We start from the raw sequence: 25855 nt of genomic DNA on the forward strand, positions 1-25855 counted from the left end.
ACAAAATTTGGAATACAGAAAAAGCTAATTAGATTAAGATATGCTTAAATGAATCCCAAAGTAAAGTCCAGGTAGGAAAATCCTTGTTCACGAGTTTTCACGTCGAGAATGGTCTGAAACAAGGAGATGCGTTGTCGCCATTATTATTTAACTATGTCCTGGAGTACACTATACGGAAAATCAAAGATAGTAACCAGGGCCTAGAGTTCAATGGTATTCACCCGGTTATGGCGTATGCTGATGAGGTAAATATAATAGGGGATGATAGGAGAACAATAGAAATGTAGAAGTCTTATTAAACGCTTGCAGGGACATGGGTTTAGAAGTAAATGCAGAGAAAACTAAATACATGGAAGTGCGTCGGAATCGTAACACTGTAAATTATGGATGCGTTAAAATATGAAATAATACTTTTGATAAAGTGGATACTTTCAAATATCAAGGTTCAATATTAACAGACGAAAACTATATTCATTCTAATCATGGAATTCTGTTTGGATAGTTACTGGAGAAATTAGTTTTCGACCCTTTCCACAATTCACAGCTAAGTTCCGCTTCTTGAACTCCAACGCTAGAATCCAGGAATTAAACGTACAAATTTGGCAACAACGCATTATGGCGTTCGGCGCAAGTTTCTTCTCAAAATCTATTTCCTTAAATGTAAATTAATATTTAAATAAAATGTGAAACATAACACGAGAAACGGTCAAACAATATATCTATTTCGTAATAAGTTCGTTACTTTAAAATACTTCATAAAATTGAGCACTTCTAGTAAGATCTAACAGTAAGTGCCATCTTGTGTGCTCATTTTAAAACGAATCAAATATTTTCTTCTATTTGTTACCTTTTTAAATATCAGAAGACACAACCAAATGAATCAGTGTCTTGTGTTGTAGCTGAAACATAAATTTATCTTATAGAACAATATTTATAATATGTAACGTTTCATTACGCAGTAGTTAAGGGAATGAGCTAAAATATGTACTGACTTCTGGGTGGTGATCCACCTTAACATTTCAGCATTATTAAATATCCATACTCATTCAAGAGTTTAAGTTAATAATTACGAGGGACGATCAGTAAGTAAGGTTACAAGGTCGATATTTCTGGAGTTTCGTCTGTTATAGAGGAATGAGTGTAATACACGAAGTTGGTAACTGTGCAGACTTTCAGCCACTCACCATCTATGGCGATAGTTGTAGGTGAACACGAATCGTGACTCGTTCGGAAAACTGTTCTCGCGAAGAAGTTAGCTCAGTTATTCAATTTCTGTGGGCGAAATATGCAACCGCGGCTGAAATTCACCGGCAGCTGATAAAGATTTACGGAGAGATTGTAATGTCTTGTCACTATGTCGCAGAATGGTGTCAAAAGTTTGCCACTGGTAGAGAAAACGTTACCGACGAGGAGCGTAGTGGCCGACCCAGCATGGCATTAACAGATTTGAACCCGGCTCGCGTGGAGGTGCTGATTCAGAACAACACGAAGGTCACGTTACGGCATCTGATGGCAGAATTGGAAACATCGTTCGGAAGCGTTCGTCACATTCTGCACGATATTCTGCAGTATTGGAAGACAAGGAGGTGAAACACTTCCTGACAACGTAGCTGCACACGCAAGGGCAGGATTTTTATCAGGAGGGAATCTTCAAATTCACTCCACGATGTAACAAGTGCATCAACCGAAATGGAGACTATGCTGAAAAATAACCTAATGTAGTATCTGTTGGCTGTATTGGTTATATGAAAATAAATCTAAGTTTTACGTCCTACGGTTATGCCGGTTAGGCTAAATGTGACTGTGATGATGGGAAATGAATGAGATGGTGGAATGAAGAAACTGGTATGAAACGGGAGAACCCCGAGAAAATTACGCACACGGTTGGTTCTATGATATATATATGTTTCACTCCAGGCTTTGTAACTTTACTTTCTTATCAACCCTCGTATATAAATGAATGATTTCTGGTCTTGGAAAAACGATCTAAAACATACATCCAACGAACAGGACAGCAGAAAATATAATTACACTCCGAGACCAAATTTACGCTCTACCATAAGCACACTACAGTTTTAGTTTAAACACAGCTCTATTAAACTTTGTAAGATAAAGGAGAGGAATGAAACACGAAAAATCCTGATAAAACTCTCTGATAACCACTACAAATCTACATGTCTCGAATCGAATCAAGAACCCACGAACTTTCTCCTTAGTTGGAAGCGGACCTGCATCTCGTTTTTTTTATCAAATTTTAGGCTCTAGTTCTGTCAAGGCAAAGGTTATTCATGTAATTTCCCCGAAAACCACTGAAAGAACATACGGGCATAGTCATGAAATACTTTTTATTTGTACACTATCTACAAGAAATATTTAACATACAGAGCACAATCCTGAAGACAAAACAAAAACAAAACGAATAACAGGTAAAGCACTATTTTGCCAACGAAAGAGAAAAAAGTATTTATACGAATGCTTCAGAATTTTTCTCCTTTGTACTTCAGAATGAAAACAAGTTTCCTTTTAAGTATAGAGACCTGGTAATAGGAATCGGAATTATATTGTTGTAACTTAGTATTTTTTTTCTCCTATATGGTTATAATACGGTATTACTAGTAATTATAACGCTTATGGCTTTACTACACACCTTTATATGGTCTCTATTTTGAGGCCAGGAAGACAATCACTAATCCCTTATTAAATCTTTATTCCCTACACATTAGGCACTAGCAAGGAAGCAATATTTTTCATTTACTCATGTAACTGCAGTAAAATCGAACAACACTGATATTCTCGAGTTATACTAGAACAAGAATTATGGCATTTTACACATTATTTATTCAAAGTAAAATAAGTACACACAGGTTTCATTTTAAGAGAAATAAAAATCTTATTCGACATTCTTATTTCAAGTTTTTAAGTACATTAATTGACTACTGTTTTGAGAACAAGAGTGTAATGTCAAACATGAACTTTTACACAGCATCTGTGACATTTAAATATGAGTCACTGATATAAATAACAAGGAAATATCACAAAATGCTCTATAACTACGCAGCAAAAAGCAAACACTATATTACTTCAGAATATACGATAAAAGGGGTCCCAATAAATTTATAGAAACAATATAAACTCTAGTAAAAATATATCTCGTTGAAGCAATAAATTGTAACAAATTATTATTAGATCATTGACATTTGTCTGATATATATACAAATTATATACAATTGCACTGTTATCTTATTAAGAAAAGATTTTATTATTACGAAAAGAAGATTAGCTTTAAATATATTTATTTACTTTTTTTTTTTTCTCTACTCGAAAAAGACCTAAGAAACAGCATCTCCCAACCCCCAATTACAAAATCACTTGTCATTAGATGTAAATACATATACACTATCCAAATTTATTGCAAATCTTCCCTAATGAGTTTTACTTTTTCATATATTTATATACATGAATATCTTATACACAAATAAATGTAGCATTTACTTTACTTATCTTGTTGATGTCAATAAGCATACGATGAGGAAAGAAGAATTACGTTCCACATAGATATGTTAAGAAAATACAGGATGAGTATATATAGATATATTTATGTTATGTATACAAGAATGTTTATATATAATAGGGATGGGACATTTTTTGGTCATTTATATTCGTTCATGTTGCTAAATTTTTACATATCCTCCTAAAATTGCAGTATATTATAGGAAATATTTAACAGAACTGGAAAATTTCTCCAGCATAGTTTAGTTAAAAGGCCTAATTACTGCGAAATTAAAAATACAGATAATTTTACAGTAATTACGTGATATCTTCAAATAGATAAAAAGATAATCGAAAAGTGGAGCAAGACCTCCCTAGGCAATAATATTTTACATAAGATACCGTTATCACGACTCACTTATCTGCTTTCGATTTCTAGCCATTCAGAAAATCGACATTTATTTTCGCCTTTATAAATGGCTGCAAACGGAAAGCCACTAGGTGACTCGTGATAACGTTACCTCACGCAAAATAATATTGTCTAGGGCACTCTTGTTCCACATTTCGATTATCTTTTATCTATTTGAAAATATCACATAATTACTGTAAAATTAGTGGTATTTTAATTTCGCCGTGATTAGACCTTTTAAGTATAATTTCTAGAGAAATATCCTTTCGTTGCTAATAGTACTAATTTTTACTCCGTGTTTCGTCCCGACTGGCAAATACAGAAAAATCAAGAATCCTTATTCATTAGGTTGTTCCCTAAATGTCATGCTTTCACTTAATATTATACATTGAGCTTATAGATACACATTTAACATACAAATTTTATACACTGTTCGAGAGAGAGAGATATGGTCGAAAATATAGAAGATTAATTTCTGATAAAAAGTATATTTTTTATCAATTTTTATCAAGTACATACTAAAAAATCAATGATATGCTGAAAATTTGCACTCTCTTTACAATTATAATATATTTAGACGACTAACCCAATGTCAGCACTTTATATCAGATCCACTTCTGGTACTTCTTCTATTAAAAATTGATATATGTATTAAAATTATTTGAACCAAAACCAGTTTGTGTGTTTACACCATGTCACAAGTTATTTAAGTACTTCTTGCATTAAAAAAAATACACCTTCTAGTTACACTCTGGTATTTTCAACACTATTATCAGAAACAACTGGGAAATAGCGGACTACTTTACCCGAGCAACGTTTCTCAGTAATTTAAATTATTTAAAGAAACGTAACCACTTACACTAATTAATTCTAGATCGTTAGAATATTTGAAAGACCTGTACATAATATAAGGATTTAGAATTTAAAACTACTGATATTTTAAAAATAATTTTGAGTTATCATAACTCAGACAACAATACTGATTCTGCGCTGATCATGAAAATACGAGGGGGAGTCGGAAAATAAGTTTCCCTTCTCGTTTTCCCCAGGAAAGGGAACAGCAATGGAGGGAACAAGACAGCACTTGCACGCACAATACACCCAGACACAAGTGGATGTCGTTCGCCCGCGATCCTGCAGATGGCGCTATAGAAGCTCTCAGCCTGAGAGACTGGAAGCTATGAAGAGAAGGCGCATTTCGTGATCAAAAGAGAAAGTGCGAGCGATTGTCCGCTATGAATGGGCAGATGGCCTATCGGGAACAGAAATATGTAACCGCCTCATGAAAGTCTATGGGCCTGATGTGATGTAGAAACAAATAGTGCGGAGATGGTGTCGCCAATTCACTGAGGAGCGGCAGCAAGTGCTGGACACACCGAGACCTGGAATGAAGTACATGGCCACTACAGACGAAATGTCAGAATGGTGAATGACATGATTAAATCGAACCGTCGTATCACCACCGATGAAGTCATACACGCTATTCGACGCTTCTTCCGTAAATTTTCTCCCGAAGGGTTTTTAAAGCTCATACCTATATAGACCGGTATGACAAATATCTTTGTCCGAAGTCTCGTGTGAATTATTTTCGGACTCCCCCCTCGCAGTAACAAAAATGTTAAGAAATGTGCATATCCAGAAGGGAAAGGAGAAAAAAATTATTACTGAAAAAAAGAATAATCAGATGCGAAAGAAAAAGAAGAAAGATATTCGAAGAAAACGAGAAACATCAGAGGAAAATTCAAAATTGTATGCGCAGACTAAGTAGGCAGAAGAATGCGTTCCGAATAAGATTCACCAAATAGGTGAAAGGGGGCGTACACATTAGATGCTTCACGGACAAGCGCAACAGAATAAAACTGAAAAAGTTTCATTTATGTTGTGATTACGTGAATAACTGGTCGCACATTAACAATTATGCTACGTTTTGCTGCCATATATTTTTGAAATAAACCTATCAAAAGCCTGGATTATCATTTATCCCCGCTACGAATTACAATGATGGACATCGCATTTTCCTATGCTATCGTGTATCACATTTACTATTAATCTTTTCACAAAAGCTTGAAAGTCTTAGTGGGTGGTATAGAAAATTGACCTATTAGCCTTCTCCTCCCACTACATGGTAGTGAAACAGATATTTTCTCTGAAATCCGGTGTTGCCCAGAAATTCGCAACTGTTTGATAGTTCTCGGCCAGAACAGGGGGTGAGTAAAAGCTGATCTTCTCTGTCATTTGAGAAAGGAACGCAATCTCTTAAATGTTTTGGCGAAGAAAAAAGTATCCTAAAAAGTCGAGTACTTTGTATTGTTTCGTTATTTGACACTTTCAGCAGAAAATCTTTCTTCTTCCATTGAGAAGAAATGAACTATAGCAGGCAGTTAGTTAGTTTGTTCATTTTCGGAGCATCTACCTTTCATTGGCGAGGGGGAAAAGAAAGGAAAAAGCAAAGTGGCCTCCCAAACCCACATCTGTAAGTCATTAATCACAGTTAAAAGGGGACCAAAACTATGGCAACGTCTCTGGACACGTGTTAAGTTACAATGTCACTAATAAGACGATACAACTGTTCGGACAGTTCCGAATACCACCCACTGAGAGGTATCTTGTTGCGAGAACTATACTAGAAAACGAAACGTTACTTACACATAGAAAATAAACTAGAATAATTCCTGTATCTTTTAAATGACAAAATCAAAATGTCAACTTCGGCGAGGGTGAAAGAAAGCCTACATTAAAAAGTTTGGATTGAATCGTAAATTGACACGGGAGCACTTTCAGAACGTAAAGGTGTCCGTTACATTCATTACACACAAACACATACACAGATACACAAATACATGCTACTGTTCTGCAATTATTCTTTATATTTCTTTGATATATTGAAGATTCCGTATAAGAAGTGCTCGAAAAGCAAAGTTCTAAAACCTATAAACACCGCATATGATTTTTAACACTGCTATTTCTGCGTTACTTTAGATTATGTATAAGTTATCTGCTCTTGTCCCATACGCACACAACTAGGAGAAAAAAATGTTATTATACTTGTTGAGTAACCTCTCAACAACTTGCTAATTTCTACAGTTCCTCCGAACAGCCTTACACGAATCGAGTACAACAACAAAAACGCTTGGCGTATCAGCCCATTTTGTAGGTCTAAACCTGCTCCAGCGCCATCTGCTAGCGACCAGCTGAACTATGTCCAGGCTAGCGGCAACGTCCTGTTCCTAACAGTTGCAACAGGAGCTTTCTAGACCTATTGATTGATTGATTGATTGATTTTAGCGTCCCTTTCAGCAGCGAAGCTATATGAGACGTGGACCTACTGATTAACGTGGAATCCGAACCACATGAGCTTCCGCCGGGAATCGAACCCGGGTCTCTCACGCCCTTTCTAGACCTAGATTTGAGTACAACTATAATATATAAATGAACAATATTCATAACTAAGACGAAAAATAGTACATTTTGAGAAATTAAGGACAATTTTAATGCTACTATAGAAAGATATTTCCTATATTTATTTAATAGTCGTTAAAAGGAAGTTTCCAACAGTATGATTTTACAGTCCTTTCCTCTATATAATTTACTGTATTTATACGAGTAACGTCGGATCGGATGGACCAATTTCAACAATTTACTTTTAATTTATTATTATTATTATTATTATTATTATTATTATTATTATTATTATTATTATTATTATTATTATTATTATTATTAGAGCAGATAACACATAACACATCACTTAAAACATCTTTGGAAAATTTTGTTAAAATAAATTATACTTGAAGGATGAGGATATACTAATGGAAGCGATATCTTACAGAACTTGATCAAGGCGCTACATGAAACATTCCAGGGTGTCTACTAAAATTCCAAGATGAAATTTCGTGACTTTTTCGTGACCTTTTCTTCACTAAATCATAAAATTTCCTAACATTTTCAAGAGCAAATTTGGGTGCGAATTAGGCCGAATTTTCATCCATGCGATAGAAACGTACTTTGCTTGCGATTTGGTAGCGTCTAAAGCCGGCCATAGACATTTTTGATGGTGAAATTTAACGTTTTATAGAACGAAATTTTCCAATATGTACTTACATTTGTACAGTTTAAAAAAATCGTGACCCAAAAGCTAAATTTCGTGACTTTTTCGTGACTTTCATGACCGTTTTCTGATTTCGTGACCGATAGACACCCTGCATTCTTTCAAAAAGCCAAACCACTTGCCGTAACAGCCCGTCTGAGCTGCTCCAACCCCATCTACCAGCGACTGGCTTAACTATGTCTAGTCTGGCGACGAACACGTGATCAGTGCGCTGCGTCGCTCTGTCACTAACCGGGATATCAGAAGCTTTCTAGACCTAGTGACCGTCACGTCTTTCATTCATGTGACCCCGCAGTTTGCCTCACAACACTGGATGGAGGGAATCGAACGCCGAAAATTGGAAAGCACCAGCCGGAAATCCAACCCGGGACCATGTGGACGTGAGTCGAACGCTGTAACCATTAGAACTACGGTGTCCTCCTAAAGATTTTTTTTTTTTTTTTTTCAGAAGAAATCAAATTAACAAGATATCTGATACAATGACTGCATTTCAAAAACATTCATACATTTAAACATTCTGGGCATCACTTACGTCAGTAAAAATTTCCAACTATGTTGAAACTGACCGAAGTCACGAAGTTTAGTTTGTAGTTAATTGGCCATAAAACATCCCAAGTAATCTGTGATATTGGTAAGTGTTAACTGTTTAACGTGTATTGGAAATAAGAGCGAAGGCGGCGGGCGTAATACAGAATTCAATATTTAAAGCAACTGTGTTAGTTCTCATGTATATAGTCTTGTATTGAATTTTTATCCTTCATAGTTACAAGTGTATAGTTTTAATATATTTATTTATCATTTTAATTTTTTCTTACACGAAGTATTTGTAAACTAAATTTATAATAAATAACGGTATCTACTAAAATATTTGTCACATGAAAGATTAGACCTAAAAATTATAAAATGTTACTTCCTTACAAAGAGGAAGAATAGTGTGTAAAAATAACCTTTTTTTTTTTGGTACACGATCTATAATACCTACCTGGAATCGGTAACACACGTTCCTTGTATGTAACCTTTACCGTCTCTAATCTACGCATTTATTAGATCTACAACAACCATCCCAAATGACTTAAAAAAAGAAACACTGGGGTGTTATTACTGAAATTCTACAATAGTTATAACAGTATTCTAGCGACATTTTAAGCAAAGATCTTCGAATGTAATGCAGAGAGAGAAAGGTTCTATTAAAAACTTTAAAAATGTTAGTGGCCTTTTCCCAGTTGCCTGATAAAATTAAAGGCAGAATAGAGTGTTAATCTTGGTCGCAAAGACACACAATATCCACGCAGACTTTTGACATAACGTTAATTATGTTACGTCGTATACAATACATAGTTATAAGATTACATAATAGTTTTAGGATGTAATTTTTCTATTTACTTTCTGTATCTATTAATAGAAATGGTTATTGTTACTACTTCTACGTCTAGACTATGAAAATATTAGGCGGAGTCCAAAAAATAGTAAAACACTCTGCTTTACCGTATATTTTAATCGATGCTAGCATATATGCAGTTGCATTCAATTATTATATGATACAGATAAAAATGTGACCATAAGATTTCAATCTTGGAGAGAGAAAGAGGAAAAAGATATATTTAATTTATTAAGAATAAGAATAGTCGAGAAATCTGTAGTATTAATTCCCTAATATATAGCAATGCACACGAAATGCATACACAGAATTGACAGTGAAAGAATTGACTGTTACAAGCACTCCTTCTACCCGCATATTTATATAAGGCACACTGACACACTTGACTGAATGAATATCTTTACCTAAAATGGCCGGTGGCACGCAGCCTATGAGTTAGGTAAGAGCACTGAAGAATTGACTCAGCTATAGTGAATAAAAAATAGGTTTTTCCTTGATAGAAATTGACAAGAAGCTCTTTACCTTTAGAAAACTTCGTAGCCATATTGCATTCCTTACTATTACCAGCAAGTGACACAAAACACTCTATTCTGCCTTACCAGAGAATTTTCTAAACCTTACAAGGATATTTCGTGACGAAGTTCGTTAAAAATAAATACAACAAAATTTGGTTTCTTATTACGAAAGAAATGGCAAAACAATTTCAGCATACGGAATTACAGAGACTGAACTCGAAAATACTTGAATGTTATTATACAATACACATTCAATTCTACTTTTGGTCCTTGCTTAACAATATTGACATCGAAAAATCTTTCTTATTTGAGCACTTACTTCAGGTTCTTTTTTCTTACGTTTTTTTTTTTTTATTTTCTAAAAATCAAAGGAAATAATACTAAGAGATGAAATACTGTTATATTTAATTTTTTTACAAGCTTAATAAAGTACCGTAAAGACACGTAACACATGCAAAGTTCATCACAAAACAATAAAATTCTTCAATCTAATTAAACATACATTACGAATGCATTCAATCTATTAAGCTTTCTGTTCATGTTAAGTAAATAACTGCACTTGCTGTCAAGAATTCTGAAGATTTTCATTTAAACAATTAAGTATAAGAATATAGATAAATTCAGAGATACGTTTCTGTAGCCTCTATTTACTCTGGAAATTTCTAAAATTCTGATTTTCTTTTAGATTGAACACGGGAACATAAAACTAGTACATTTTATTTATTTATTTTCTTTTAAACATAAAATTCATGAACAATACAGAAATGCTCTTCATATTCGGAACGATATACAAGGTGTTTTAAAACAACACCGACAACATTTGGGAGGTGATTTCTGACACCAAGATAAGACAAAAGGTACGGAGCAACCTGGGTGCACAATGCTTCCTTTCGGAGTTATAGGCTGCCGAAAACATGAAAAAAATAATTTTAGAGGTTCATGCCTTCAAAACCATGGGACCTACCGTAATCGGGTCAAGACTTCATTTAGGAACTAGTATGTGCCCTATCCAAAAATACTTGTTTCAGAATCCTGCGGCACTTCCGCAACAATTTTTATAAAGGCAGTTGGTGAGCACTTCAAATTATATGCCCGTAGCCAAACTCCCTTTATAAAGATTGTTGCTTGAGCACCTTGAGATTTTTTGGATAGCGCACATATTAGTTTTTAAGTGAAGTCTTGACCCGACTACGGTAGGTCCCATAGTATTGGAGCTATGTACTTTTAGTTCATTCTTTCATGTTTTCGACAGCCTATAACTCCGCAAGGAAGCATTTGTACACCCAGGTCGTACTTTTCGTCTTATCTTGGCGTCAGGAAATCACTTCCCAAACGTTGTCCGTGTTGTTTTAAAATACCGTGTATATATACTGTTGGTAATTTATATTGATTCTCTGCGTAACGCATCATAAGTAACCAAATTTACTTCATCAATCATATTAAACATAAACAACGCGGTAATGCATACTTCGTAAATTTCCGACAAATGTCGATCAATTATTATTTTATTTATTTATTTCTAAGTGGTATTGCGAAGCAGTTATTTATTTTTAACATTATATTACTGTTTAAACAAAATGAAAAATTTTAGATTGATAACATTTGACACCAAAGACTAGTCTCTGTATTTTAGGCCAATATAGAGAATGTTTGCAATCCTACATTCTCTAGACTGTGTAACGAATAGGGCAATTCGTAAAAAAAAAATATGCATAATCGATAAACTTAAAACTACTTCATTATAATTGACATTGTGTTCTTTTTAAAATATGTTCCCCGTAAACGCAGTTTTTAATACATATTGAACTAGCACAAAGAGAAAACCAACTCAAAGAATAAAGAAATGCATCTGACACACTTATCACGTCGTACTACAACTACAGGCTTTTGTGCAATGAGTTGAATCGTTATACCATATATTGACTAATTACTTTCTTAATGCTTCAGTACCCAACTGATACATACATACACTCAAATTACTGCAATTCTTATATTGACTGTTAAACGCTGAACAAAGTTATAATATAGAGTACATTTTTGCTGTGTCAGCACGAACTGTTAAAATATAATTGACAGTCTGTTATGTAATTGACATTGTCCTCTTTATACAAAAGATATGTATGGTGCTTATGGTCATTCTGCTGACGCTTATACCATTAATAGACGTGAAAAATTGACGTTTGATCAAGAACATTTTTTCCTTTGGTTTATATCTATATATATAAAAGCAAAAAGAGAAAAAAAAGTACATATGTCATCAAGTACGATAGGAATCTTATCAATATCTTTGATAGCACAAAATACGAGTGGTAAATTTTGACACCTCTCTCGTATTTGACAAGTCATGAATTCATTCTGCTCTTTTTAATATGCATTTGCATTATTTCTTATGTTATCATTTCCACATCATTTTCCTATCAATTTCGCTCTCCTAATATTATTTCACTACAATGAAACCTTCCTTAACCCTTCAGACGGGCGTGGTATATAGACACAACCAATCGTTCCGTTGATGGCGGGTGTGGTATATAAACACATCGGGCAGAGAGGATAGTTGAGGTTTGTAAGCCTCAGTTGCGTTTGTCAAATAAATCACTTAGTGCCCAATCATAAGCTTAGATGGGTTTTACAGAGTAAATTTTTGCATCACCAAAAGGTTAACAGACACCTCCATAATAGACAGATTTTTTTTGTCCTGACAAAATATATGTATTATTACGGGACAGAACTGTCCTTTTTACAGATAGGGACACACTCCTTTTCCCTTCAACATTTTTCGTAACCTCTTCATAACGGACATATATTATTCTCAGCTCATATAAACATTTAACATACAAGATATTTCCTGTAATGAGAAAATAAATCTACGATATTGTACAGTATACAGTACAGTAAGGTGACCAGATGTCTCTTTTAAACGGAACAGTTTCTTTTTTTCAGAAAGTTATCCAGACGTCCCGAGAAAATTGTAAACAGGACGCACAATATTCCGTTTTTACTTCAAACTTATCTAACACATTAATAATTTCATGTAGTTTTCTAGTTTCTTGAAGGGAAGATCAACTCTTCTACAAGAAATTCAATGATGATTTAAAAAAAAAAAAAAAAAAAAAAAAAAAAAAAAAAAAAAAAAAAAAGAGAGAGAGAGAGAGAGAATCGACGCCCATAATCCTGGTTCCTGTTAAAAAGTAATATAAAACTTGGTAGAAGGTTAAATGAATAAAACCGTGGTTATTTTAAAAAGATAGTCTTTTTCCTCCCTGGCATAAGTAACGACGAAACAATAACTATACCTACATGAAATGTCAAATTATGTCAGTTTGCCGAGTGTTACGGTTTCTTTAATTTCCAAATCTGGCCACCTTACAGTACAGAAAATTTCGAACAGAAACTAGTATCAGTACGATGTACAATGCAGACTTTAACCAAGAAATTCAAAAACTATTATTATGACTGATGAGTTCTATAAACATTTTCAATATTTAATAATAACGTTGCGTGTTTTTATTGCAGTATTTTTACTTTTCTATAGTCAGTATACGAATTAAGGGTGTTTTTTTCTTTTTAACAGGGGACTGGCATGCACTATAGAACAAAATTACCAGATATGAAGTATATTTTGCAGTATACGCTTATATAAATACATTTCTCAGCGATACTTTTGTTTTTTTACTGACAGAATTTCCCCCTGCTCCTCTTAGTAATTTAGATACTTAGTACAATATTTCGATACCAGCCTTATATTTATGTTCACAACTAATGTACTTAACTGTACATTGCATATAAATTAATAATCTACATTTGTATAACCTCTTTGTAGAAGATTCAGTCTCATTCAAATACAAATAATCATGTCCCATCGGAGTCCGTTATTCAGAGATTTCATTGCATTTTGAATGTCAACATTACTAGGCTATTTTGTTTAACAAGATTAGACGACAGGGATGTGCGATTATTAATGCTATCAAACTCTAACACAGGATAGAGATAGGTAATTCTGAAATTAGTAACTAGTCAAATCATCAAAGAGTGTTCTGGAGCGCGCAAAGCTGTTACGCATAATAACTTTTCTGCTCCAGAAAGGTACATTGTTATACCAGTATCTAAGATTTTCGGGCAGTAAAGCACCCCATCCTCAAAAGCATTTATAAAGTAAGAAAACGGAGGAATTTGAAATACTAAGCAATTCATTACCCAAACACGAAAATTTACCCCAGTTTTGAGATTCACATTTGTTTGCACCTAAATGCGTGAACGGTATTGCACTTACTGGAACAGTTTTCATCTCGGTCATTATTGTTTGGACCTCGGTGATTCTATATCGGGCTCATCTTACCCCTGAGAATGGGGTGCATTAGGACTCGAAAAACTCAGATATAGTAATATACCCTCACAGAGCACAATAAATGTATCATTAGTCAAACCATGCCTCACACCACAAGTATTTCTTATCTATATTTCTTTGACAATTTACAGGTACACGAAAATATGTTAATAATGCATTTATTACTTCAATTTATTAATCATTTCAAAGTCAGCAAGTTTCTCTCAGTCATATTCTTCTGAGAAATTTTTCACTACGTAGATAATAACCAATAATTAGTCACTACATCAAAAAATGAAACTAGAGTAACATAATTAATGACAACTGTGTAACAACAAGTATTTCACAATTTTTGTCTTGCAAACACATACCGTCTCTGAAATCTTTTATCAAGTACTTATTTTTTTTTTTTAAAAAAAAATGACAATACAGCAGCCAGACTTACGTTTACTCTACATAAAAAGTTTTTTTTTTTTTAACTGCTAATGAGAAATCGTGAAACTCTTGATTTTAATTTTTATAAATTTCTTGCCCTCATTTGCAATTTTGGCCACGCTAATTGAAATTATGAGAAACAGTAACAAAAATCATGAAATGTACAGAAACAAACTAAGTAGGACACAGTAGCACTAAAACACATTGTCTAACGGAAGTGTCGAAGGTGTTTTCGGACTGTTCTGTCCGGAGTGTGTTTCTTTTTATCCCTTGAACGTGAAAGTTTCATTTTAGTCCATTTTTCATTGTCACCCACTTCCACAGAATGGCCGAAAAGTAACGTAATACACAAAATGTATGAATTAATATAAAAAGTAATGTGATTTCTGAACATGCCTCCATATTAATTGAATATGACATTAGTTCTTTTCAAAATTAGCCACATGCGAGTAGAACAAACAAACAAACCAAAAAAAAGAGCTCCACATGTAGTTTTATTAGGTTTGGCAACGTTTAAAATCGAAGAGGTCATATGTTTGACTAATAGATTTAATAACCAATGTTATATGACTCTACTACCTAATCTTATAATAAAAAGATTGGCATTCAACTGCTACACTGGGAATGGTTTGACTCAGTTACTCTAATACAAAATTCAAAACCTGAATTACGAACATATATGTAATTGGAATGTACCAATATCACTAAATTGTACCAATTTCCAAAGAATTCAACGGAAAATATAATCGGCAACAATTTATTCAAACATAATTTATTCTATGCTTGAGTGAAAAGCTTCTGTGACTTAGGTTAACAGGGAGCTTACGAGTATTATAAATAATTCACATCCGTGAAGAAAAATTTACTTCAAAAGTACTAAATGAGTTAGGGACAATGAAGAAATTCCAAGGGGAGATACACTGGAGAGAAGCTCACCAATGAATTCTACCTTCGGAAAGCCAATCTAATTTCAAAGTTGACAGAACTCCAAATTCGACTTTATATTAGTCTCCTATTATCTCTTTGTTTACACCTTCGTCCAGTCCGCTGATCTGATTTTAAATAGTTTCAGAAAGCTGATTATCAATATAAAAATGCTCTCAAGGGAGAAATTTTATTCTTTTTTTTTCTTTCTTCATAAATTCTCACAACAATGAACGGAGTGGAGGAAAATTTATTTACAGTTTATATTATCTACCAGTAGCAGATGTATTCATATACTCGGATTCAGTAACAGATTTTCTAAAGAATATACATCCGTTATTTTTGTAAAACCTATCAATACTGCTAAACAGCATAAAGCAGAAGAAATATACAGGTTTTACAGAAAAAAGAAAAAAGTAAGATTTAACAGTTGATTAAAATTACAAAAAAAAAAGAGAGCTTAACCTACAAACAAGTTAGTGACGATATTCTGCTCGTTCTACTCGAACACTGAGATGTCACAGATTGGCAAGTATTTCCTTTTGTGTCTCAGTTCCTTACGACGTACACTTGGTTCCCTTTGCTAATTAATAACCTTATTCTCAAATATCTTCTGTTTTTCATTTTCCTTCCTTAAAGCATTACCTTACATAGACAAACTTCTCAAAAATTAAATATTACGCTCCTGTAGGGACCACAGATATACAAAACAGATTCTTTCCCTTGTTAAGGACGGTAAATCACTTCCAAACAATCTTCTTTGTTTCCTTTGAAGATTTGACTTTCACATTAGTTTTGTACAAGATAATACAAGGAAGCTGTACATATTAAGTAGAGGGATCTAACGTTTACGGCCCCTACATGCTTTGTCAATACTTACTGGTTCAATTTTACTTACTGCCGAAATATTCAACAGTCAAAGGGTTGGTTTTATTATTCATACAATATATACATATATAAATAAATATATAGCAAAAAGAAATTCAATTCACCAATCACCACCACTAACTGATACATCAAACAGTCGATTTTATGAATATTTTGCGCATGTATCGTCTTGTTAAACCAATGTTATGCCTTCTTATTGGAAAATAATGTTATGGTAAGTGATATTTCAATCGTTTATATATTATCAGTATCTTCTTTGCAACTTTGGAAGAAAGGTACCCACTCAGTTATACAACCCCAAGATTGCACATCTGCCAACTTTTACAAAATTTATTGTCAAAGAAGGAAAACAAAAAGTGATTCAATCCAATACCTTTATGACTGATGTGTCATATAACATTTAAAAATGGATGCTAATAATACTGACAATATTGGATCGATCAACGCTATAAATATCTTCTGTAAAACCAACTGAACTAACACATGCGGAACAGACTGTGATATACACCGGTACTGTCATATGTCCTGCGTATTGTCAAAACTTAGGAGGAAGGGGGGGGGGGGGTGAGGAAGCCACGAACTTCTGAGTCATTTACATACAGTACAGTCCCTAAAACTCGTCATTCGATAACCCGACAGTCCAGATAAGTCGGCCGCACCCTGGCAGGGCGAAAAAAAAAAAAAAAAAAAAAAGCCCACAGACTCGTTCAAGATCAAACCCGCAAAGTATGTACTTTTCCTTTGTTTAAGGACATTTGGGCAGTTTATTCTCTGCTGTCTTCTAAAGCAACCGATACGCACAAGTACAATAGTGTATTTTCTGAGGAAACACTCGTACTACTTCTTTTTATAACCCCATTCTTGATAATCCGGCATTTTCACAAACACGACCACCCTTCGGTTCACATTAGACCGAGTTTTCGGGACTCTGCTGTATTTTTATTTCTACTTTTATTCTTGGCACCTTTCTTGCATACGTTCCCAATACGATCTTGCTTCGTTGTACTCTATTTTTCAGCCATCTAGTGGAATTCCAGCAAGTTTTTCTTTATAGTTGAAAATATACAAAATTCTTTTTTAAAAAAGAAGTGACGTAATATCAACGTATTTGAAGATTTCTCTTTTCCAAATTTCCAAGTATATTACTTTGCAATTTTTTTTTTAATTCGTAATACACACACACACACTAAGCTATACTTCATAGCACCTTTGGGCCCAAAACAGCTTTTCCTAAAGTGAGCGATGTTCCAACGAATAAGTTTTTATCTCCCATCCCTAGTATAGATATATTTTTCCAGAAAGATGGAAATGAAAGACATTGAACACTCATCAACATTAAAATACAATACTAGAAGATTAAGTACACTATTATCACATGGTACGGATATCTGGATATAATTCTGGGGCGTAGTTGTTTAAGTTTTCTAATTAATAGTCAGAATTATCTCATATTGCTCATTTAAATTTACAGTAACCCTACCGCCCCGTCTGAAAATATTGACTTAACACTATTATAATGTATAATAATAATAATTAGCATACAACATATTTATATGTATATGCACATGTCTTATAAGAAACTATAACGGTAACAATATTAGTAGGTTAAGTACTGAAAGACAAGCCACCTGTAAATAATAACAATTTACTGTTGCTTTATTCTCCTCCTCTAATTCGCTTTTTATTCATTAACAACTTCCAATCCTTCTCCTCCCATCGCTCATTCATTCATTTAGGAATTTCCCAACAGCTTATTTGTTCTCTGGTTGGCCGATGTTACCCTCGCCTCATTCGATTCCGCCTGTCGGAAAAAACAAACAAAAATGTATATACTGAATACTACAATTATTGTTTGTGTTAGCGTTAGGAATGTGTGTATACTATCATGAGTAATCAGACAACATTATTATATATACACATTATAATATAGACAATAGTATCATAGGATGTTTGAAAACAACATCGACAACGTTCGGGAGATGATTCCTGACACCAAGATAAGACGAAAAGTATAGACCAATCTGAGTGCGTAACTGCTTCCTTTCGAAGGCTGCCGAAAACATGAAAAAATGAACTTTAAAAGGTCCATAGCTCCAAAACTATGGAATCTACCGTAGTCGGGGACTTCTCTTAAGAATTAATTTGCGCGCTATCCAAAAATATATGTTTAAGAATCGTAAGGTACTCACGCAAACAATTTTTATACAGGGAGTTTGGCTACGGGCATATAAATTAAAGTACTAACGAACTACTTCTATAAAAATTGTTGCTTAAATACCACAGGAACCTGAAACATGGATTTTTCGTGAAATCTTGACCCGACTACGGAGCTATGGAGCTATGGACTCTTACAGTTCATTTTTTTAAAAATGTTTTTGGCAGCCTGTAACTCCGAAAGAAAGCATTTGTGCATCCAGGTTGCTCTATACTTTTTGTCTTATCTTGGTGTCAGGAATCACCTCCTACATGTTGTCGGTGTTGTTTTGAAACACCCTATATACATCAGTGGTCGCCAAACTTATGATCCTTCTGAGCTACCGTACAGTTTTTTTTTAAATCCTACTGTGAGCTACCAGCCAAAAGAACTACAAACTTTTTTTTTTTAAAAAAAAAAAAAAAAGATCTTACATTTGTTTATTGCCTATACACTTATATTTCTAGTAAATGTGAAATCAATTTTAATTAAACTGTATATAGCAAAAAGAGACTGAAATTAAAAATAATAATATATAACAAATACTATTTTTATTGCTATTCTGGAAGTCGAATCCTCTAGATTTAGTGACTTTTACCCCAAATTGAAACCCTGATCAAGGTTAGGCAACTGGAGGGTTAAAGCGATCTACCGGAAGTGTCCCCGTGAGCCACTAGAAGTTCACGATCGACGGTTTGGCGATCACTGTTCTGGATTCCTTCAATAATACGAATGATTTGTTTCCTGTTCCGACAAAAATATACTGTACGTACTAGATATGCAATAATTGCAAATTTGGAGAATCAATCGACCTTATTAATTGTCTTCGTGAACAAAACGACATGCAAATAGTTAAACTTGGCAATCAGCGAAAACCGTAATGGCTTTGAAAAAATGTGTTCGCAAAACAAAACGAAGAGAGTTTCGCATCGTCCTATTCCTAATACTGAAAATTCTATTTTTCATTGTTTACAACGAGAATTCGCCCGCCAAATGCTTTTGCAATCTTGAGTTTATGGGCACCTTCGTGCACCCAATTATTAACAGCGTACTAAAATTTCGACTCATTCAACTAAGCTAAGGATATCTGGCGTCTAATATATAGCCGTACGTGCTGTAAATAAAACGAAGGGTTGTTCATCAATCATTGTAGTATACTTTCATGCTGTTTCTAGGCATTCAAGCCGACTGACCGCGCTGTTGCCATCAGTTCAATGTGGAATCTTTTGTGAAATATTTCAAGTTTGGAAATCATAGGTTACATATTACCTTATCATATTATTACGGCTGTACAAGTATGACTTGTGAATCGTATAACGTTCGTGCTAGCGTTGATGTCTCTATTGTTGAAGAGCAATAGTGACCACAACGCACCCTATCCAATTGTTAGACGCCAGGTTTGTTTAACTGCTCAGTAGAAACCTAAGTTCAGTTCGTGTTGTGTCTGTATGAAGAAATGCGAAAGGAAAAACCTGAAACATTATTTTAGTGAATACAAGTATCACAGGAGTCACTAATTGTTAGTGAGAACTCACCTTGCGATTAAGTCTATCAATTTGTTCGTTCTGGCTCTCCAACTCAGAACCCATATCAAGCGCCATATTTTTTAGGTTACCAATCATGCTGCTGACTTGTGTCAAGTTTTCATCCATTTCATCCTCACGTGCATCGTTGGTAATCCTGTAATATAAACATATTCCCATCGTAGTACCAGACAATAAGCATACGAAGTATATATCTATTTCTAGCAGTACAGAAGGTTGTTCGATTTATACGGACCGATACAATACTAGTAGTGGTGGTGGTGAGGTTTCTCGTAAGGCAAGACTCCAGCATTATGAATTATTGACCAGATTTCCATCCGAGCAAACTTCCTCGAAACATGGGCAATAGAATTCAGTCCCACTCCTCTCTGCAAGTTTTCCGGAGACCAGAGGAGACGTCAATATTAGGAACGTCTTTTGAACAAATTAAAGACACAGAAATTCACTGCACTGGCATCCAGGCTCTGAAACGGAGTCACACAAATTCCAAATTCCCGTTCCATTTCTTGATAAAACCGCATATATATATATTCTGGCAGCATGACTTGAAGCCCTGTCCATGATTAACTGGTTGGTGTTCGTACCATATAATTGTGGAATATCAATCCGAAAGACACTGTCATACTGTATTCCTGGAAGTATCTTGTATTTCAAGTTTTTATCAAACCTAGCGTATCAACAACTTTTCGCATAACTCAATCTCATAACAACAATAAACGCACGCGACGATCTTTTCCAGGCAGTGATGAACGAAGCTGCAGCACCCTTGCGAAATCTAATCACTATCAAGGGGTGACTACCAGTAGTGAGATGGATGAATTGATTCATCCATTGTGACGACAGTCTACCATTTGACCTCCCATCCCCACTAAAATGTTTTTCATTGAATTTCTTGCAGTTTGATGTTCGTTCTGCAATGTGGTGTGGGATCGGGTGGTGTACGTGTGTCTTACCTCAGTCCAGCCGCTTACGAATGCCTGTGTTCACAGTTGAAAAGTACCAGATTGAATCACTAGTCCATGCCATGCTGGGTCGGTGTTTTTTCTGGAAGGCCAGTTAGTGGATCACTTTCCTTGGAATTCTTTCTTCCTGGTGCTTTTCGTGGGCGACTGTTATGCTGTGGGCTTTAGGTATGTGTAACGGGTTATAACAAACCTTGCAGTAATCATCCCGGGTTTAAACCCATTCTCCTGACAATGATTCACTTTAAATATGCAGGAAAGACGAGCACAGAAAAGGGACATGATTTATCCTTCCCAGTAACGGTTTACTTGTAATTTGACGACATTCACCCATCTAGAACTTCAGATACACTAGTGCTTACAACACCAGATGCGTAGTTCTAGCGTCAATCCTGAGATGACAATGGCGCTTTTAATTCCGTCCGATATATGCCGAACAACCTTCTGTAACCAGCGATTTGCCTTTGAAATGAAAACTAAGAAATCTAATCGCCTAGGTACACTGTATAATAAAAGTTCAAATAATAAATAAATTATTATTATTATTATTAATAATAATAGTAAAAAAAATAATAATAATCATCATCATAACTTTCTTCTGCCCAAAGTCAAGTCTGGTACATCTAAGACTGTTGTTATATTTCAGCTTGTCTGCATAAGGGTTAAGGAAATATCAAACATGTAACTGCTTACTTCAAAATAAGTGAATTTCGTTTTACGCTGTAGAACTAAATTCATCACTAGGGCTGAAAGTAGTAGATCTGTAACTTTTGGTTGCAATAAAAAAGATAAGGTCACAGATGGCACTTGTTCTTCGGATGCTGAATCCGTATCAAAAACAGTTTCTAGCTATCTCTTACGATTACTACTTTAATAAAAATCAATATAGAAACTAGAAGTTGTGCTATAATTTTTAATACTTCCCGTTTCAATAGAAGAAAAACTAATTTCTACTACTTCCCGTTTCAGTAGGAGAAATTTTTTACTACTTCCCGTTTCAGTAGAAGAAAAGGTTAATTTTACTACTTCCCGTTTCAGTAGAAGAAAAAGCTAATTTTTACTACTTCCCGTTTCATTAGAAGAAAAAGCCAATTTTACTACTTCCCATTTCAGTAGAAGAAAAGCTAATTTTTACTACTTCCCGTTTCATGAGAAGAAAAAGCTAATTTTTACTACTTCCCGTTTCATGAGAAGAAAAAGCTAATTTTTACTACTTCCCGTTTCATGAGAAGAAAAAGCTAATTTTTACTACTTCCCGTTTCATTAGAAGAAAAAGCCAATTTTACTACTTCCCATTTCAGTAGAAGAAAAGCTAATTTTTACTACTTCCCATTTCATGAGAAGAAAAAGCTAATTTTTACTACTTCCCGTTTCATTAGAAGAAAAAGCCAATTTTACTACTTTCCATTTCAGTAGAAGAAAAGCTAATTTTTACTACTTCCCATTTCATGAGAAGAAAAAGCTAATTTTTACTATTTCCCGTTACATTAGAAGAAAAAGCCAATTTTACTACTTCCCATTTCAGTAGAAGAAAAGCTAATTTTTACTACTTCCCATTTCATGAGAAGAAAAAGCTAATTTTTACTACTTCCCGTTTCATTAGAAGAAAAAGCCAATTTTTACTACTTCCCGTTTCAGTAGAAGAAAAAGCCAATTTTCACTACTTTCCGTTTCAGTAGAAGAAAAAACTAATTTTACTAAGGAGTGCGATTTAAGTTAAGGGAATTTTGAATTTTTGTAAATAACTTTTTTATTTCTTCAGAAATCACAACACATTTAACAAATGATATCTGAAAAAAGAAGTAGTTTACTATTTGACGCTGTAGACACCCTTGCGGCCGATTTCTCGAAGCTAGAACCGGAACTTCCGGAAAAGCGCTTGTCCACTACTTTTTGCCACTTCTTTTGATACTTCTAACCACTTTGTTTTGCATATCTTTCACATCCTTGATGAAAGTAAGCTTTCTAGCCATTTTGTGTTTAACTAGAGCCCAAAAATGCTCAACGTTTCTAACCTGAGGAAGTTCTGGCGCGTTCTCGTTTTTACCGACGAACCCAATACCAGCATCAGTAAGCGCGTCTCGCAGTTTTTCCACATAATGCGAGGATGCCATATCGAGCTAAAACACAATGTCATGTCCGGTGAACTCTTTTTGTATCCATAGAAACAAAACCTTTTCAATGTACTCTAAATACTGGTCACCGTTGATTGTCCCACTTCGAACAAGAGCAGATGAAATTTTACCGTTTGCCGCGATCGCCTGCCAGGTCAAAAACTTTTTCGTATACCTGTCTTTAGGTTTCACGAACTTGCTAGGATTAAGTTGACGTTTACCATATATACTTGGAAACAGGTGTGAACGCTAACTTTTGGTAACAGTAAGTTTCATCATCCATGATCACAATCTTGTTCGCGAACTTCTTGTCGGAGAGTTTGCGGCAGTTGCTCTTAGCGCGCTTCTTCTGTTCGTCTGTATAAAATGGTGCACTTTTATATATTTTAACTTTGAATCAGTTTTCTTTCTTGATCCTCCTTACACTGCATTCAGAAATTTGATATTTTCGTCCTAAAAAATGATTTGGCAAGTTAGGGTTCTTCAAGAGTTCTCGTCTAATCAAACTTCTCACTTTTTGTCTACATTTTGAAATTGAGCAACCAGATTTCTTCTTTCGTGATGCTTCACCAGTCTCCACATAATTTTTCAACATTCTATGCACTGTACTATAAGGATATTCACACTTAAAATGGTTTAAAGCAGCCGTAAAATCCATGTGCACTGGTTCTCGTATAATTGGATAAGCCGCTTGCAGACAGCCTTGCCCTGTTCGGCTGTCATTCGCTTCCCGTTTACGTTTACGCGCTCACACTTAGCATACACTCGTGAGATACTATGACAAGCAAAGGGTGAAATTTTCATTGAGATCGAACGAGTGGCTTTCGTTTTATGCGTGCTTTTTGCCAGTAATCTTAACTTAAATCGCACTCCTTACTTACCGTTTCAGTAGAAGAAAAAACTAATTTTACTACTTCCCGTTTCAGTAGAAGATAAAGCTAATTTTTACTACTTCCTGTTTCAGTAGAAGAATAAAAGCTGAGATAAAACGTCTCTTTGGACGCTGAATCCGCATTCAAAAGTCATTTCTTGCGACCTCTTATTATTTTTGCTCTATAAAGATATAAATACTGAAACCGGAAGGTGTAGTTTCTACCACTTCTGGCTGCAACAGAGGAATAAACTCGGTGATGGATTTTATCCTTGCGGTACTTGTCCGTATCAAAAACTGCTTCTCGCTATCTATTACACAATTTTATCACTATGGCGGTTCGTGCCGAAACCGGACATTGTACATTTCCAGAAATTTTGATTTGAATAGAAGGGTAATGATAGAGAGATAATTTATTCTTGGGAGGCTCATGCTCACCTCTGGTGCACGGCGTCCCTGGTTCAATTCCTGGCCATGTAAGTTTGTGGTGGATCACATTATGTCCGTGGGGTTTTCTCGAGGTATTCCCGTTTCCTCCCACTTTCTCATTCCACCAAGTCTTCCATTCACGCCCCGTCTCCTTTAGCCTAAAGGGAATAAACTTGGAACATTAAACTGAAATATTTTATGTAAGTTTGTTTCTTGGGAGGCTAAATCCATATTACAGAACCAATTCTTACTATCTCTTATCGTTCTTGCTCCATTGAGATATAAACATTGGAACGGGAAGGTTCACTTTGTACCACTTCCGGTTTTAGTAGAAAAATAATAATGGAGACAGAATCTATTCTTCGGACACTGAGTCGATTGCAGAAGACAGTTTCTTTCCATTTATTACTGCTTTTGCTCCATGATACTCAATATTAAACCAGAAATGGTCTATTTCTACCACTTTCGACTTGAATAGAAAATAAAGGAAGGGGATAGAACCCATTCTTGGGAAATTGTATTGAATTCAAAAATAAATAAATAATTTCTTACTATCTATTACAGTTTCTTTTTTAATACCGGGGGAGGCGGCACGGTGGCTCAGTGGTAGAGCGCTTACCTCTGGTACATTCATGTCCAAAAATATTGTCGCATGTCTATAAGTATGTTGTTGTAGGAATATAATTTGATAACTAATTCACCCTGTATTTCTTATAATGTTAATATGTGTATAATTGGCAAAGACATATATGTGGCAATTTTCATGTCAAAAGAGCAGTAAATAAGAACAATAAAACGAAAATAAAACTTTATTGGCCATTTAGCAATATTTTGTTTTACTCATTCTAATTTTCTTATTTATAATTCTTTTCCTATGAAATTTACCACAAATATACATTTCCCGATTATACACATAGTATCAGTATTAAAAGTACCCTGCAAAATAATTATCAAATTATATTCTTACAAGAAGACAGTTATAGATATGCGACAATCATTTTGGACATGAGTGTACATGAGGTCCTTGGTTCGATTCTCGGCCAAGTGGGTTTGTGGTGGACCACATCGTGTCCGTGGGTTTTCTCGAGGTGCTCCAGTTTCCTTCCACATTTTCATTCCGCCAATTCTTCCATCATCATCATTCATTCACTTGCCTCAATCATCCGTCTCCCTTAGCATAACGGATATAATCGTGAGACGTTAAAATGAAAGATTTCATTTTGTTTCGATAGACAGCCGGACATAGTATTCCTATAAGCTTTCCCATACTT

The 25855-nt window shown here is 34.7% G+C and overlaps 1 protein-coding gene across 4 annotated transcripts in view; it reads right to left on the reverse strand.

The window, feature by feature from the left end:
- Nucleotides 1-2328: 2328 nt before the first annotated feature.
- Nucleotides 2329-25855, reverse strand: part of LOC145663894 (synaptosomal-associated protein 25-like) — a 143751-nt gene continuing 120224 nt past the window's right edge. For all 4 annotated transcript variants that reach the window (XM_081730060.1, XM_081730059.1, XM_081730058.1 and 1 more), the window contains 2 exons: nucleotides 20200-20344; nucleotides 2329-18271 (listed from right to left, as the gene is read on the reverse strand). In XM_081730060.1, the coding sequence (XP_081586186.1) occupies nucleotides 18203-18271; nucleotides 20200-20344 (214 nt within the window). In that variant the 3' untranslated portion in view covers nucleotides 2329-18202. The remainder of the gene's footprint in view (nucleotides 18272-20199; nucleotides 20345-25855) is intronic.

This window comes from Thermobia domestica, chromosome 11 (assembly GCF_964235325.1).
Source record: "Thermobia domestica chromosome 11, izTheDome1.hap1.1, whole genome shotgun sequence".
NCBI lineage: Eukaryota > Metazoa > Arthropoda > Insecta > Zygentoma > Lepismatidae > Thermobia > Thermobia domestica.